Genomic DNA, 16,038 nt, shown 5'->3' with positions numbered 1-16,038 from the left:
GTCCAGAGAGTTTGTCTGACTAACTTCTAGAGTCAGCTGGAGAAACCTCATGGTTTGAAATTCTTCCCCATTCCCCAGCTGCCTGCACAAAATGTATCCAGTGCTGGGGCTGTTCCCAGAGCATGGCTTTGCTTTGTCTGGGCAGTGCTGATACTCAGTGCTACCTGGGTAACTCTAGTTGGACAAATCGCTGTCCTGAAGATGCCCAAATAACTCAGCTTCTTTTTTACCAGAATAAGTGGCACTGAATATCCAAGTAACATTAACAGGAAAAGCTATCTGTGTCTCTGAATACGGATCTCACATGATTAAGGGGATCTGCACTCAGTTTATTCTGAAAGGCAATGTATGGTGCAGGCATAGGTGGCAAAATTATAATTGCAGCATCCAGGGCACTAACTAGCCTTGGATCTCACCCACACTTGCCAGGATTTGGAGGCTTGAAAAAGGAAATTTGGTGGAAAACAAAGAGTACCTAAGAGTACCTTAGAGTACCTAAAACAGGCCCTTTCTAGTAAAGAGAGAGCATCTGAATTCTGCAGATGTCTCAATCAAAGCACAGACACTCGCAGAAGAATTAACCGTACCTGTACATGAGCTGCAGGGTCTGGTGCTGCCCTGGATTCAGGCTGCCTGCTTTCGGGGAAATGGTGAAGAGCTTACTATCCTGGATTCTCAGCTGCTGAAATTCTTTGGGATCAATCTCGCCACTCTCTGCCCAGTACTCCAGTTCAATCTGCTGGTCAGTGGGCAAAAGGAAGTTCCTAGGAAGGCACAGGTGAAATAAAGGTCATGGAGCAAAACCACGGCTGGACTGCTCCCCACAATGCTACAGGGCTATCTGGACCCCCTAGCGATGAATATTTATTAACCAGATTTGTTTTTTATGGTTGCCATTACATATCTATGAAACTTGGTGATCACTAAAGAAATGTATAACCAAATCAGTTTTTATGTTTGCTATTGACCACGGCTTTCTCCCACATTTCATACTAGTCTCTGGTCCAAAGATCCTTTAGAAACGTTCTGGTGAGAGGCCCAAGGACGTTGGGCTTCAATCACAAAACATTCACAACCTTTTATCCCATCCCTGGTAATACTAGAGCACTTACCAAGTAACAGGCACCAGACCTCGATTTTCCAGCATGAGAAGTATCACGGAGGGTTCGACTCCCACAGGTGCAGCCCCAAAGTTAAAATCTAGAATGGCTGCAGTGTTAACAGAGGGGCATCTCTGAGTGCTGTTAGTGGAATGGAAAGAGAAGGGGAAGAGAGATGTAAAGGCTGCTCAGAGAGATTCCCTGCACTCAACACAGAGTTTATGGATTTTTCCTGTAGGAACTTATCCAAACCTTTTTTAAACCCAGTTACACTAATTCCTGTAACCACATCCTCTGGCAATGAATTCCAGAGCTTAACTATGCGCTGAGTGAAAAATAATTTTCTTTGATTTGTTTTAAATGAGCTACTTGCTAACTTCATGGAGTGCCCCCTGGTCCTTCTATTATCTGAAAGTATAAATAACCGATTTCCATTAACTTGTTCAAGTCCTTTCATGATTTTGTATTCCTCTATAATATCCCCTCTCAGTTGTCTCTTCCCCAAACTAAACATCCCTAACCTCTTCAGTCTTTCCTCATAGGGGAGCTGTTTATCATTTTGGTTGCCCTTCTCTGTACCTTCTCCATCGCAACTATATCTTTTTTGAGATGCAGCGACCAGAATTGTACACAGTATTCAAGGTGCGGTCTCACCATGGAGCGATACAGAGGCATTATGACATTTTCCGTTCTATTAACCATTCCCTTCCTAATAATTCCCAACATTCTGTTTGCTTTTTTAACTGCTGCAGCGCACTGAGCTGACGATTTTAAAGTATTATTCACTATGACGCCTAGATCTTTTTCGTGGGTGGTAGCTCCTAATATGGAACCTAACATTGTGTAACTACAGCAAGGGTTATGTTTTCCCTATATGCATCACCTTGCACTTATCCACATTAAATTTCATCTGCCATTTGGATGCCCAATCTTCCATTCTTGCAAGGTCCTCCTGCAATGTATCACAGTCTGCTTGTGATTTAACTACTCTGAATAATTTTGTATCATCTGCAAATCTGATCACCTCACTCGTCATATTCCTTTCCTGATCATTTATAAATATACTAGCCGTTAAGCCCGTAACAACGGGCTCGGTCCGTTTCCTTCCCACTCCCTCCCCCTTCACTCTCTCACCCCCACCCCCTCCCTTACCTCCCTTCCCACCCTTCCCCTCTCTCTCACCTCCCTCTCTCTCACACCTCCCTCTCCCTCTCTCACCTCCCTCTCTCTCACCTTCCCTCCCTCTCACCTCCCTCTGTCACCTCCCTCCCTCTCTCTCTCTCTCTCTCACCTTCCCTCTCACCACCTTCTCCTCCCGCTCCTGCCGGCAGATCTCGGGGGGGGGGGGGGGGGGGGGGGTTCACTCCCGCGCGCGCGGCGCTGCTTCTCCTGCCGGCAGATCTCGGGGGGGGGGGGGTGTCACTCGCGCACGGCACCGCTGCTTTCCGCGCGCGGCGCTGCTTCTCCTGCCGCTCCTGCCGGCAGATCTCGGGGGGGGGGGGGGTGTCACTCGCGCATGGCACCGCTGCTTTCCGCGCGTGCGCGGCGCTGCTTCTCCTGCCGCTCCTGCCGGCAGATCTCGGGGGGGGGGGGTGTGTGTCACTCGCGCACGGCACCGCTGCTTTCCGCGCGCGGCGTTGCTTCTCCTGCCGCTCCTGCCGGCAGATCTCGGGGGGGGGTGTCACTCGCGCGCGCGCGCGGCGCTGCTTCTCCTGCCGGCAGATCTCGGAGGGGGGTGTCACTCGCGCGCGGCACCTCTGCTCCTCCTCCCGCTCCTGCTTCGCGGCCGCCGCCGCTCCTGCGGCCCCACCGCCATGTTTTTTGTTTCGGGCACGCACGGCTCTGACCAACATGCTGGCCCGCACATGCGCGGTAGAGCTGCTCTCTACTGCGCATTTGCGGGCCGTCGGTCAGAGCCCATTTATAAGGTAGATTGAAAAGCACCGGTCGAAGTACAGATTCCTGAGGCACTCCACTGTTTACCCTTTTTCCTGAGACTGCCCCCTTATCAATTAAGAAATTCACTTGTCATCTTTCAATATTCTCTTACACATTTCCTAACATTTAAGAACTTTAAAGATTGTAGGCCCCTGCAATCCTTTTCATCAAAAGATGCATTTTTAAAATATTTTTATTATTGTTTTATGTCTGTAATACTCAGCATCTATCTTGTTATGGAAACTGCAGAATATAAAACATGCTAAATAAATAAACATTATCATCCCACCCCTGGTAATACTTGCTTCATTACTAGAACAGATGTAGATGTAATCAATACGGCAGCTGTAAAACTGTGTCCGGAAATTATTAGTCCTTACTTAGTAACAGTAGTCAATCAGTCCTTAACAAAAGGTAGAATACATTCGATATTAAAAAATGCCATAGTCAAACCCATTCTGAAGCAGAAAGATCTGGACCCTTCCAATCTTAAGAATTATAGACCTATTTCAAATTTGGCTTTTTTGGCTAAACTAATTGAAAAAGTAGTAAATAAACAATTAAGTGATCACCTCGAAAATAACGAGATATTATATCCTTCCCAACATGGTTTTCGAAAATGACATAGTACCGGGACATTATTACTATCCCTTTCTGACACCCTAGTGAGAGGATTTGATCAAGGCCAAAGTTACTTACTAGTAATGTTAGACCTTTCTGCCGCTTTTGATACAGTAGACCACAAGATTCTCCTTATGAGATTACAGGAAATAGGCCTAACCAACAATACTTTGAAATGGGTTACGTCATTTTTAGATAACAGGACATTTACAGTAAAAGTTAAAGACAGTATCTCTAGACAAAGTAAAATTAGCGACTGGAGAACCTCAGGGTTCCTCCCTCTCAGCTACCCATTTTAATATTTTAATGTTCTTTACTTTGTTACTCTCTGCCTTTACTCACATTGTTAATTGTAAACCGGGTTGATGTGATTCCTATCATGAAACTCGGTATAATAAAAATAACAAATAAATAAATTAAATAAATAAATATTTATTTGCTGCCCTTGTGTCATCTTTTAACTGGTCTTAGTCTAATTTATTTTGTGTACGCTGATGATACTCAGATTTTATTTCCAATTGAACATAGTCTAGAAGATACTTTTAAAAGTGTTGAGATGTATCTAAATATAATTGGCCAACTCTTAGCCCAAATGAAACTAATTTTAAATTTGGAAAAGTCTATTTTTATGGTTTTAGATAGAAAAAATGTAAACATTGAACAGAAAGTAATTATGCTGAATAATGAAACCAGCTTTAAATTAGTAGATGTAGCAAGGAACCTAGGCCTATTCACAGATTTTGAGATAAATTTAAAGACCCATATCACAAAAAAAGTTAATGAAGACTTTTGTAAATTAAGGATGCTTAAACGTTTGAGGCCATTACGCTCTGGTTACAATTTTAGAAATGTACTCCAGGTCATGCTGTTTACGGGAATCGATTATTGTAATTCTACCTTGCTAGGCCTCCCTAAATGGAGAAATTACATACCTGATAATTTCGTTTTCCTTAGTGTAGACAGATGGACTCAGGACCAATGGGATACAGTGTACTCCTGATAGCAGTTGGAGATGGATCAGATTTCAATCTGACGTCAGCCCCTAGTACATATACCCCTGCAGGAAGTGCAGCTCTTCAGTATTCTCCTTGAAAAGCATTGTGGATATATGTGTGACTGACTAATTTAATTAACTTGGATAACTTCATAACTTGGCTAAACTTTATAACTTGGTTAACTTGATTAACTTGAACTGGTTGAATTGACTATAGCTGGAGACCGCCAGTGTACTCAACTGGAAAGCAACGACACCCGGCAGGGTGGTATTCCTAAGTGACTGAAAACATGGCTTACCCTTGATCAGTCGAATTCCATGTGTAACGGCAGTCAAGGGTGGGATGCTGAGTCCATCTGTCTACACTAAGGAAAACGAAATTATCAGGTAAGTAATTTCTCCATTTCCTAGCGTGTAGCAGATGGATTCAGGACCAATGGGATGTATAAAAGCTACTCCCGAACTGGGTGGGAGGCTGCCCATGACCCACTTAGTACTGCCCTTGCAAATGCCATGTCCTCCCGAGCCTGAACATCCAGGCGGTAAAATCTGGAGAAGGTGTGGATGGAGGACCATGTCGCCGATTTGCAAATCTCGGCTGGTGACAGCATTCTGGTTTCTGCCCAGGATACTGCCTGGGCTCTGGTAGATTGGGCTTGACATGTAGAAGCGGTAGTTTGCCTGCTTCTACGTAGGCCGCCTTGATGACTTCCTTGATCCAGCGGGCTATGGCTGCCCACGAGGCCGCTTCCCCTTGTCTCTTCCCACTGTGATGGATGAAAAGGTGGTCTGTTTTTCGTATGGGTTCCGACATTTCCAGATATCTGGATAGGAGTCTGCCGATGTTGAGGTGGCGTAGACTCCGAGCTTCTTCCGAACTCTTCAAGTCATCCGGCGATGGTAGCAAGATGGTTTGGTTAAGGTGGAAGTGTGATACCACTTTGGGAAGGAACGAAGGGACCGTGTGTAGCTGTATGGCTCCTGGAGTGAGCCTGAGGACCGGTTCACGGCAGGACAATGCTTGTAGTTCTGAAATGCGGTGGGCTGAACAAATCGCCAGCAGGAATGCTGTCTTTAACGTTACCAGGCGGAGGGACAGCCCTCAGAGGTGCCTGAAAGAGGTTCCTGCTAGAAAATCCAGGACCAGGTTGAGATTCCAAAGAGGTACCGGCCACTTTAGTGGTGGGCGTATGTGCTTGACTCCTTTCAAGAAGCGTGACACGTCCGGGTGAGAAGCTATGCTGTCGCCCTCGCTCTTGGAGCCGTAGCATGCCAATGCGGCCACCTGTACCTTGATAGAGTTGAGGGACAGCCCTTTCTGTAGCCCATTCTGTAAGAATTATAGGATCATGGGAATTTTACTTGAGCATGGCTTGATGTCGTGGTCTTCGCACCAGGCTTCAAATACTCTCCAAATCCTTATGTACGTTAAGGATGTGGAGAACTTGGGTGCTCGGAGTAGGGTGTCGATTACAGCCCCCGAGTATCCGCTCTTTCTCAGGCGGGGCCCTCTCAATGGCCAGGCCGTAAGAGAGAATTGAGCTGGATCCTCGTGGAGGATCGTTCCTTGTTGGAGCAGGTCTCTGTGTGGAGGCAGTGGTAGGGGGTTCCCTGCCAGTAGTCTTCTCATGTCTGTGTACCACGGTCTTCTTGGCCAGTCCGGGGCCACTAGAAGAAGTAGTCCCCTGTGTAGTTGTATCTTGTGAATGATTGCGCCCAATAGGGGCCACAGCGGGAAGGCGTATAATAGGGTCCCCTGTGGCCAGGTCTGTACCAAGGCATCGATCCCCTGGGACTGAAGTTCCCACCTGCGGCTGAAGTACCTGGGTACTTGGGCATTGGACCAGTTTGCCAGAAGGTCCATGTCCGATGTCCCCACCGTTTCACTATCAGTTGGAATGCTGTGGACGACAGCTTCCATTCTCTCCTGGGTCTAGACTTTCCCTGTTGAGGTAGTCTGCCGTGATGTTGTCTTTCCCGGTGATGTGGCTGAGATCTCCTGGAGGTTTACTTCCGCCCACGCTATTAGGGGTTCTATTTCCAGAGACACCTGCTGGCTTCTGGTTCCCCCCTGTTGGTTGATGTAGGCCACTTTTGTGGCGTTGTCCGACATTACTCTGATTGCTTTGTCTCGGAGTCTGTGAGCAAATCGTAGACAGGCTAGTCTGACTGCCCGCGCTTCTAGGCGGTTGATGTTCCATTCCGCATCTTCTGCATTCCACTGCCCTTGGGCGGTTAACTCCTCGCAGTGTGCTCCCCATCCTCCTAGGCTGGCATCTGTGGTGAGCAGGGTCCAGGTTGGGGAGGATAGCCTTGTTCCCCAGCTCAGGTGGCTGACCTGCAGCCACCACCGTAGCTGGGTCCGGACTCTGCCTGGGAGTGATAGACGTACAGCGTAATTCTGAGATAGTGGATTCCATCGTGATAGAAGTGAGCGCTGCAGGGGTCTCATGTGAGCTCGTGCCCATGGCACTACTTCCAGTGTGGATGCCATCAGACCGAGGACTTACAGGTAATCCCATGCTGTGGGACGAGGTTCGCTCAGTAGGATTTGTAACCGGTTCCAAAGTTTTGATCTCCTTGTGGGAGTCAAGTTGACCTTGTCTCCTTTGGTGTCGAATCGGACTCCTAAGTATTCTAGAGACTGTGAGGGCTATAGACAACTTTTGTTTGTATTTACCACCCAACCTAGGCTCTCCAGTAGAGTTTTGACTCTGTTGGTTGCTTGGCGGCTTTCCTCTGGGGATTTTGCCCTGATCAGCCAGTCGTCTAGGTAAGGATGTACGAGGACTCCTTCCTTCCTCAGTGTTGCCGCCACCACCACTATGATCTTGGTGAAGGTCCAGGGTGCTGTGGCTAACCCGAAGGGTAGTGCCCGGAACTGGTAGTGACAGTCCAGGATTTTGAAGCATAGATAACGCTGGTGTTCCTGATGAATTGGGATGTGTAGGTAGGCCTCCGAAAGATCCAGGGATGTGAGAACCTCTCCCGGTTGTATCGCCCTTATTACGGAGCGTAGGGTTTCCATGCGGAAGCGGGGAATCCTTAGGTGGCAGTTGACCGACTTGAGGTCCAGGATGGGCCTGAATGTCCCCTCTTTCTTGGGGACGATAAAATAAATGGAATAATGCTCAGTATTTATTTCTTGTGGAGGCACTGGGCTGATGGCCTTGAGGGCCAGTAGCCTGGTTAGTGTAGCTTTCACTGCTGCCATCTTGGAGAGGTCATGGCAGGGGGATTCCATGAACTTGTCCGGAGGGGTTTGCAGGAAATCCAGGTAGTACCCCTCCCGAATGATGGCTAGGACCCACTTGTCCGAAGTTATCTTGACCCATCTGTGGTAGAATAGGGCTAGTCTGCCCCCTATGGCTTCGTCCCTTGGATGGGTCGGCTGAATCTCATTGTGGGGTACGGCTGGGGCCTGCACCCGAACTGGTTCCCCTCTTGTTGTGCTTGTTCCAAAAGGACTGGTTCCTGCTCGTAGGTCAGGGCGCTTGATAGTTGCTTCTGTATGGATTGAAGCGTTGAGAGCTTCTGCCCCTGGAAGATCGGGGGAAGGGTCGCTGGTTTCTCTTAGTCCTGTCCTCTGGTAGGCGCGGCAATGGGGACTCGCCCCATTTGTCAGCCAGCTTCTCTAGCTCGCTGCCGAACAGGAGGGATCCTTTGAAGGGCACCCTTGTGAGGCGACTTTTGGAAGATGCGTCAGCTGACCAGCTTCGGAGCCAGAGATGTCTCCTGGCAGCCACCGTAGATGACACTCCTCTGGCCGCCGTACGCACCAGATTGGAAGCAGCGTCCATAAGGAATGATACTGCTGGTTCCATGACTTCTCCAGGGGTGTTGCTCCTGGTCTGAGATAAGCAGGCATGTGTCACTACGGTGCAGCAGGTCGCTATTTGTAGGGACATAGCGGCTACGTCAAAAGACTGTTTAAGGATGGATTCCAGACGTCGGTCATGTTCATCTTTGAGCGCTGCTCCTCCCTCCACCGGCATAGTAGTGCGCTTCGAGACCGCACAGACCATGGCATCAACTTTTGGGCATGTCAGGAGGTCTTTGGCCGCCGGGTCCAGGGGGTACATGGCTGCCATAGCTCGTCCCCCTTTGAATGTGGACTCTGGAGCATTCCATTCCAGGTCAATTAGCTGCTGGACGGCTTGTAACAGAGGGAAATGGCGAGAGGTCTGGCAGAGGCCCTCTAGCAGGGGATTCAGCTTAGGCTCCCCCGAAGCACCTGGGCCCAGGATAGCGAGCTCCTTCAGGCTGTGAGTGACCAGGTCAGGGAGAGCGTCCTTGGTAAAGAAGCGTCTCATGGTTCGGTGAGGCTCTGTCCCCGGGGGGAGTTCCCCCTCTTCTAGGGGCTCTGCTTCCTCTTCAGAGTAGTCCGTGTCCCCACAGGTGGGGCTTCTGGGCAGGGGAAACCTTTGTCTAGGCCTCGAGGGGCCTAGGGCATACAGTTCTTCTGGCGGCAAATGTGGCTGATCAGCCAGAGGTTCGTTTGCATGTGAATAAAGGTATGTAGCCATTTGAAGAACTCCACCCATGAGATAGATGCTGGATCCAAGCCAAGCGGCGCTGGGTCCCTGGGGGTCCCCGTCTGCGGGGGTGTCCCATTGGGATTTGCTAGGTCCAGGGTACCCACTGAAGAGCTATTACTCGGCCCTGGGTGGGACTGGCCCTGGGCTGGATAACCCAGGGCCTCCTCGCACTGAGCGCACAGGGCGTTGGCCTCCTCACTTTGTGCGGCTCTGATATGGCATGCTGGGCAGAGGCCTTGAGCCTTTATCTGTTTCCGGTGGTGCCATGGTTATCGGCGCGTAACCCCTTAAGCGCTCCGAACAGCAGCATGCGCTGGAAGGTTTGACCGCTGCATTCAACCTACTGCACACACAGATGAACTTACCTACCACCACAGGTAAAGAAGCTACACCGCCTGAAGTGATGGTCAAGAGTACTGACCCTCTATCTGCTCCTACCCGCTTCTCGGGGGAAGTTTGGAGATGCAGAGGTTTCAAGAACCACTTTTCCCTGCAACCCAGCCATTTTCCCACAGCCTATGCCAAGACCACCTATATCTTGTCTTATCTAGATGGAAGAGCACTGTCTTGGGCCTCTTTGCTGTGGGAGCGCGAGGATCCGATTCTTCATGACCTTGAAAGATTCCTCGAACTGTTTAAATCAGTTTTCAATGACCCTGCCCGGCATACCACTGCAGAATCTTCCTTGGTTCACCTGAAGCAAGGGAATAAACCATTAGCTGACTTTGCTATCGAAATGAAGACACTGGCACCTGAATTATATTGGGACCTGAAATGCCTGAGGACCCTCTTCTTTGAAGGACTGAACTCTCGTCTGAAGGACGAGCTCGGCGCTCGTGAGATGCCTGAGACCATGGCTGAACTAGTGAAGTTGGCAACAAGGATTGATCGCTGACTTCGTGACAAGGTTCAAGAGACCAAGACTCCCAGAAAACCTTTTCAGGGTGAAGCACGAGTTAAGTCCATACCCAGGCCTGTTCCCTCGGTCCCAGTTGCTGGCGAAGAAGAACCAATGCAATTAGGCCGCAGCCATCTGACATCCAAAGAGAGAAGAACATGGAAGAAATTGGGGCTGTGCATGTACTGTGAACAAGCTGGCCATGCTGTTCAAACATGCCCTATGAGTCTGGGAAACTGGCAGACCTAAGTCCTGCAGGAGGACTCTTCTTAGGTTTTACTGCTCCTTCTCCTCCGCTCTCTCTTCCTTTATCCTTGATCTGCGGACCTTAGAGTATCAGACTCTTGCCCTGTGCCCTGGTGGACTCAGGGGCAGGAGGCAATTTCATTCTACAACGATTAGTGGAGCACCTATGGATCCCCACTACCACTATGAAGTCTCCACTACTTCTGTCTTCCATTCATGGAGAGCCCTTACCGGGTGAAGTAACCAAACTCACCGAACCAGTATGTCTACGAACTGGTGCTCTCCATTCTGAAAATATCTCCTGCTTTGTTTTAGAGAAGGCCATGCACCCTATAGTACTGGGATTACCGTGACTGCAGCAGCATATGCCTCAATTCAATTGGGCTTTTGGAACTTTCACGATGGATTCCAGACTGCCATGGTAAATGCCTGATGGAGGTTGCTCCTGTACCTTGCATGCCAACCACCCCAGTAATGCCGGGGTTGCCACCTCAATATGCATCATTCCAAGATGTCTTTTCAAAAGAAGCTGCAGATGTACTACCACCTTACAGACCCTATGACTGCGCTATTAATCTGAAGCCTAACACTGAACCACCCAAGGGACGGGTCTACCCCCTCTCCATGGCAGAGAACAAAGCCATGTCTGAATATATTCAGGAAAACCTCCAAAAAGGCTTCATAAGACCCTCCAAGTCTCCTGCTGGCGCAGCTTTCTTCTTTGTGAGGAAGAAGAATGGAACATTGCGTCCATGTATAGATTGCAGGGGTCTCAACGAGATAACAGTGAAGGATCGTTATCCCCTGCTTCTCATCTCAGAGCTATTCGACAGACTACAGGGAGCCAAGATATTCTCCAAGCTTGATCTGAAAGGAGCCGACAACTTACTTCGCATTCGCGCTGGTGATGAGTGGAAGACGGCCTTCAACACCTGGGACGGACACTTTGAATATTTAGTGATGCCCTTCGGCCTGTGCAATGCCCCGGCTGTCTTTCAAAATTTAATGAACGACATTTTCCGGGATCTCCTCTATAAACGTGTCGTTATCTACCTAGATGACATCTTGATATTCTCTCAAGACATAACCACTCATATGGAGGATGTCAAATGAGTTGCAAAGACTCCGTGAGAATCATCTATATGCCAAGCTATCCAAGTGCGAATTCCACAAGGAATCAGTGCCTTTTCTGGGCTACATCGTTTCCAATCAAGGCTTTCAAATGGATCCACAGAAGCTGGAGAGCATTAAGAAATGGGCACAACCCACCAGTCTAAAGGCTCTCAGATGTTTCTTAGGTTTCACCAACTATTACAGGACTTTCATCAAGAACTCTCCTCACTTACAGTTCCACTTACAGCTATGACGAAGAAAGGTGCTAATGTTGCAAATTGGTCGCCGGAGGCGATAGCTGATTTCCAGAAATTAAAAGATGCCTTTTCGAGCAAGCTGTGTCTCCGACACCCAGATCCCACAAAGCCCTTCATCGTAGAGGTCAATGCCTCTGACGTTGGCGTAGGAGCCATACTAAGCAAGGCCGGTGATTCAAAGGTTCCACAACCATGCTCATTCTTCTCCCATCGCTTCTCCCCAGCAGAGAAAAATTACGGAATAGGAGATAAACAGCTCCTGGCTATAAAGATGAATTTTGAAGAATGGTGCCCTTGGCTCGAAGGAGCGCAACATCAAGTCACTGTCTTTACAGACCATAAGAATCTGGAGTACTCCGCCACGCACAGAGCGTAAATCATAGACAAGCGAGATGGTCTCTGTTTTTCAACAGATTCAACTTTGTGCTAAAATACTGTCCTGGAGATAAGAATATCAGAGCAGATGCCCTGTCTCGCTCATTCCTCTCAGAGGTCATTCCAGAGGAACCACAATACATCATTGACTCAGAAAGGGTTATTTTGGCAGCTACTCACTCAGTACCTGCAGAAAAAACCATCGTACCCAAGAACCTCAGAAAGAAGTTGTTAGCATGGGCTCATCACTCTACACTGGCAGGACACCCTGGCCAACGAAGAACTCTGTCTAAGCTACAAACCTTTTATTGGTGGAGAAGCAAAATGGCACCCATTGAACAACACACGTTAAACGCTCCTCTTGCCTTGGAAGATTTTCTTTATACTATTGCCGTGATGCCGCATACTAAATGAAAGGCTAAATTCAAAGGAGTAGAGCCTTTAAAATTACCTGAGATGATTCAGATGAAACTCGAGGAGTGTTTTTCGGCGAACCTCGACCAAACAACCGGCCTGAAAGCCGCTACAGAGGAGGACTTGGAGCGAAGTCCACATCCTTTGACTGACGAGATCTCGTTGACCCCAGGGGCACCGGCAGTACCAACACCTCCGGGAGTGTTATTGAGCATGAACGCTCCAGATACGGACGAACTCCAGGAAAGCTCGAGAGCTGGGCATCCTGAGGAAGTGGGAGCCGGGAGCAGTAAATTCTTTTCTGGATTGGAGAAAGACCTGCATAAAGTGGCAGCAATGATGCCATTGCCTAAATCTGAGACGAAAATAGTGACATCGACTCCGGAAGATCTAGGCGGAATGACTTTCGGCTCCCCTGAAACAGTGAGTCCAACTCCCAATGGAGGGAAAATAAACATTCTTGGCAGTGAAAGTAAAACTTCTAGACCTGTTACAAATACCATGGATACATTGCATGCAGAGATAGTGAGATTAGAAAACACTGATACTAGGTTAACGGGGGTTGTAATGGAGACAAACAATGCCCTAAAAAAAAATACTGAAATGGTGGAACAACATGAACAAAAAATTACAGATGTGGAATTAAGACTGAAAAAAACTAAACATACACAAATCAATTTAATTCAATCTGATTTAATGAACAGTAAAAAGTTGGAGTACCTAGAGAATAATATGCGAATACTGACCTCTCCGGCGTCCCCGGAACGGCTACGGTGCACCCTCCCGCCATGCTCCTCCCAGGTATCTACAAGAGTGAGCACATGCTACCCACGTCTTTATTCCAACCTTGGCGCTAACCTCGGGAGCGTTTCCCTTTGCTGATATCCCGCCATCCAGGTATATAACCTATTCTAATTTGCTAGCTCGTTGAGTTAGCAAGGACTCGTATCCGTTCCTGTCTACGCTACTCTGCCGCATCCGTGCTGCCGCTGGAAGCTCTCTCTCTACCCTTCGGGGTAACTGCTAACCTGGGTACCCGCTCCTCGGGGGCCCTCTGCTTTATTTCAGGTGCCTTACAGGGAACAGGTACTCACTCCTCGAGGGCCTGCTCTCCCTGCCTCGGTGCCTGACTATCTTCTTCAACCTGGTGGAATCGCATACCTACAGCAAACATCTAGTGAGTACTCTAACTCTCAGTCTATCTCATCCACAGTACTACCTTGCCGGGAAACCTGCTTCGGAACCTCCCTATACCAACGGGGTGAGAAGGGCCCCCTTTGCCGAGGTCCCTGAGACTGCTACTACCAGACTGCCTCACTACTACCACCTCTGGTGGACTCTTCAAGCTGTATAATAAAGAACTAACTTTGTGTTTGTGCGTTCTGAGTCTAGCCCAGTACTGTGGCTCCTTACGGGGCTCCTTCCTGTGGGCATGGTCATCTGCCACAGTACCCAAGGATCCACCCAAACACCGCTTAACCATAACACTGCCCCCAAGGCTGCCCTCGAGTAGAGAATGGTCTCTGAGAGCCAAGAGGGAACCACGCTGGTCTTGATCTCCTATCGGAGTGAAACCAAGACCGAACCTGAAAGAATCTCTTAGAATTAGGCTTGTCTTCGGGTAAAGGGAGAGGCTTGTTATCCCCAAGAGACTGAATCAGCTGCTCAAGGTTTTCTCGAAACAAAAGGAGACCTTTGAAAGGCAAGGAGCCCAACTGCATCTTTGAGGAGACGTCCGCCGACCAATTATTAGAGATGTGAATCGTGTGATCGATCGTCTTAACGATCGATTTTGGCTGAGGGGGGAGGGAATCTGATCGTCTCGGTTTTGTTTTTTTAAAAATCGTTTAAATCGTAAATCGGGGGAGGGCGGGAAAACCGGCACACTAAAACAACCCTAAAACCCACCCCGACCCTTTAAAATAAATCCCCCACCCTCCCGAACCCCCCGAAAATGTTTTAAATTACCTGGGGTCCAGTGGGGGGTCCCGGTGGGATCTTCCACTCTCGGGCCACGGCTGCGTTAATAGAAATGGCGCCGGCGCTACCTTTGCTACCTTTGCCATACGGCCGGCGCCATTTTGCAATACGGCCATACGGCCGGTGCCATTTTGCAATACAGCCCGAGTGCAGGAGGTCGCTCCCGGACCCCCGCTGGACTTTTGGCAAGTCTTGTGGTGGTCAGGAGGCCCCCCCCAAGCTGTCCAAAAGTCCCTGGGGGTCCAGCGGGGGTCCGGGAGCGATCTCCTGCGCTCGTGACTTCGGGGGACAGGAACCAAAATGGCGCCGGCACTACCTTTGCCCTGTCATATGACAGGGCAAAGGTAGCACCAGCGCTATTTCTATTAATGCAGCCGTGGCCCGAGAGTGGAAGATCACACCGGGACCCCCCCCCACTGGACCCCAGGTAATTTAAAACATTTTGGGGGGGTTCGGGAGGGTGGGGGATTTATTTTAAAGGGTTGGGATGGGTTTTAGGGTTGTTTTAGTGTGCCGGTTTTCCCGCCCTCCCCCGTCCCCTCCCCCGATTTACGATTTTTGACGATAAATCGGGGGAATTCCTATTGTATCGTGCCTCTAACGATTTTTGACGATTTAAAATATATCGGACGATTTTTTAAATCGTCAAAAAACGATTCACATCCCTACCAATTATACAGCCAGAGCAATCTCCTGGCCGCCACCGCTGAAGCCACAGCCCTAAAGGATGTACGCACCAAATCGTAGAGAGCATCCACCTCAAAAGCCACAGCCGCCTCAACACGCTTGGCTGTGTCAGTGTATTCCCCCATTGTCGGAAGGTGCTCCTGCATCTGCCTCACCCAGCAGAGGCATACACGCTGCATGAAACTTGAACAAATCACTGTACATAACCCCAAAGCAGAAACCTCAAAAATCCGCTTGAGGTGTACTTCTAATTTGTGATCTTGCATATCTTTCAATGCTGCGGAACCAATCACGGGTATAGTGGTTCTCTTAGTCACCATGGACACCGCTGCATCGACCTTTGGGAGAGCAAAACATTCCAAGTCCTCCTCAGGAAGCGAATAAAGCTTTCCCATGGTCCTAGCAACTTTCAGACCAGCATCAGGCATCCCCCATTCCGCATCAACCAACTTCCTAACTGACTTATGGAATGGGAATGAAGCTGGGGTACCCCTCACTCCGTCAAGGACCGGTCCACCCCTTCTGAATCCGTATCACTCTGGGCATTTTAACTCCTAACACATGAAAAGCTAATGGGAGCAATCCCTCCAATTCCTCCCTCTTGAACAAGCGGACGTCCTTCGGATCCTCAGACCTGGGAGGAGAGATCCCCAGGTCATCTCCCAGACTTGTATTACCGGTTGCCAGATCAACCAGTCCTGCCGGTGCTCCATGGTCAGGCTCTTCCCCTGTATCTCTGAGAGCCTGTTCAGATCCATCATAGCTAGCTGCTGGGGAATCAAGTAGTCTGCTTTCTAGGGACATAGGAGACTTGCTCAGCTGGGCTGGACCAAAACCAGCTGCTGCAGATCTACCCGAATGAACCTGAATAGGAGCT

General features: G+C 49.1%; 1 protein-coding gene across 3 annotated transcripts in view; it reads right to left on the bottom strand.

The window, feature by feature from the left end:
- The window catches only part of CFAP65 (cilia and flagella associated protein 65), a 401,443-nt gene that overhangs the window by 152,756 nt on the left and 232,649 nt on the right, over positions 1–16,038 (bottom strand). For all 3 annotated transcript variants that reach the window (XM_029605027.1, XM_029605028.1, XM_029605029.1), the window contains exons 19-20: positions 1,113–1,241; positions 588–764 (exon numbers count right to left, since the gene is read on the bottom strand). In XM_029605027.1, coding sequence (XP_029460887.1) covers positions 588–764; positions 1,113–1,241 — 306 coding nt within the window. The remainder of the gene's footprint in view (positions 1–587; positions 765–1,112; positions 1,242–16,038) is intronic.

Source organism: Rhinatrema bivittatum, chromosome 6 (genome assembly GCF_901001135.1).
Source record: "Rhinatrema bivittatum chromosome 6, aRhiBiv1.1, whole genome shotgun sequence".
Lineage (NCBI taxonomy): Eukaryota > Metazoa > Chordata > Amphibia > Gymnophiona > Rhinatrematidae > Rhinatrema > Rhinatrema bivittatum.
The sequence above is the reverse complement of the archived record's forward strand: the minus strand, read 5'-3'. Positions and strand labels throughout refer to the sequence as shown.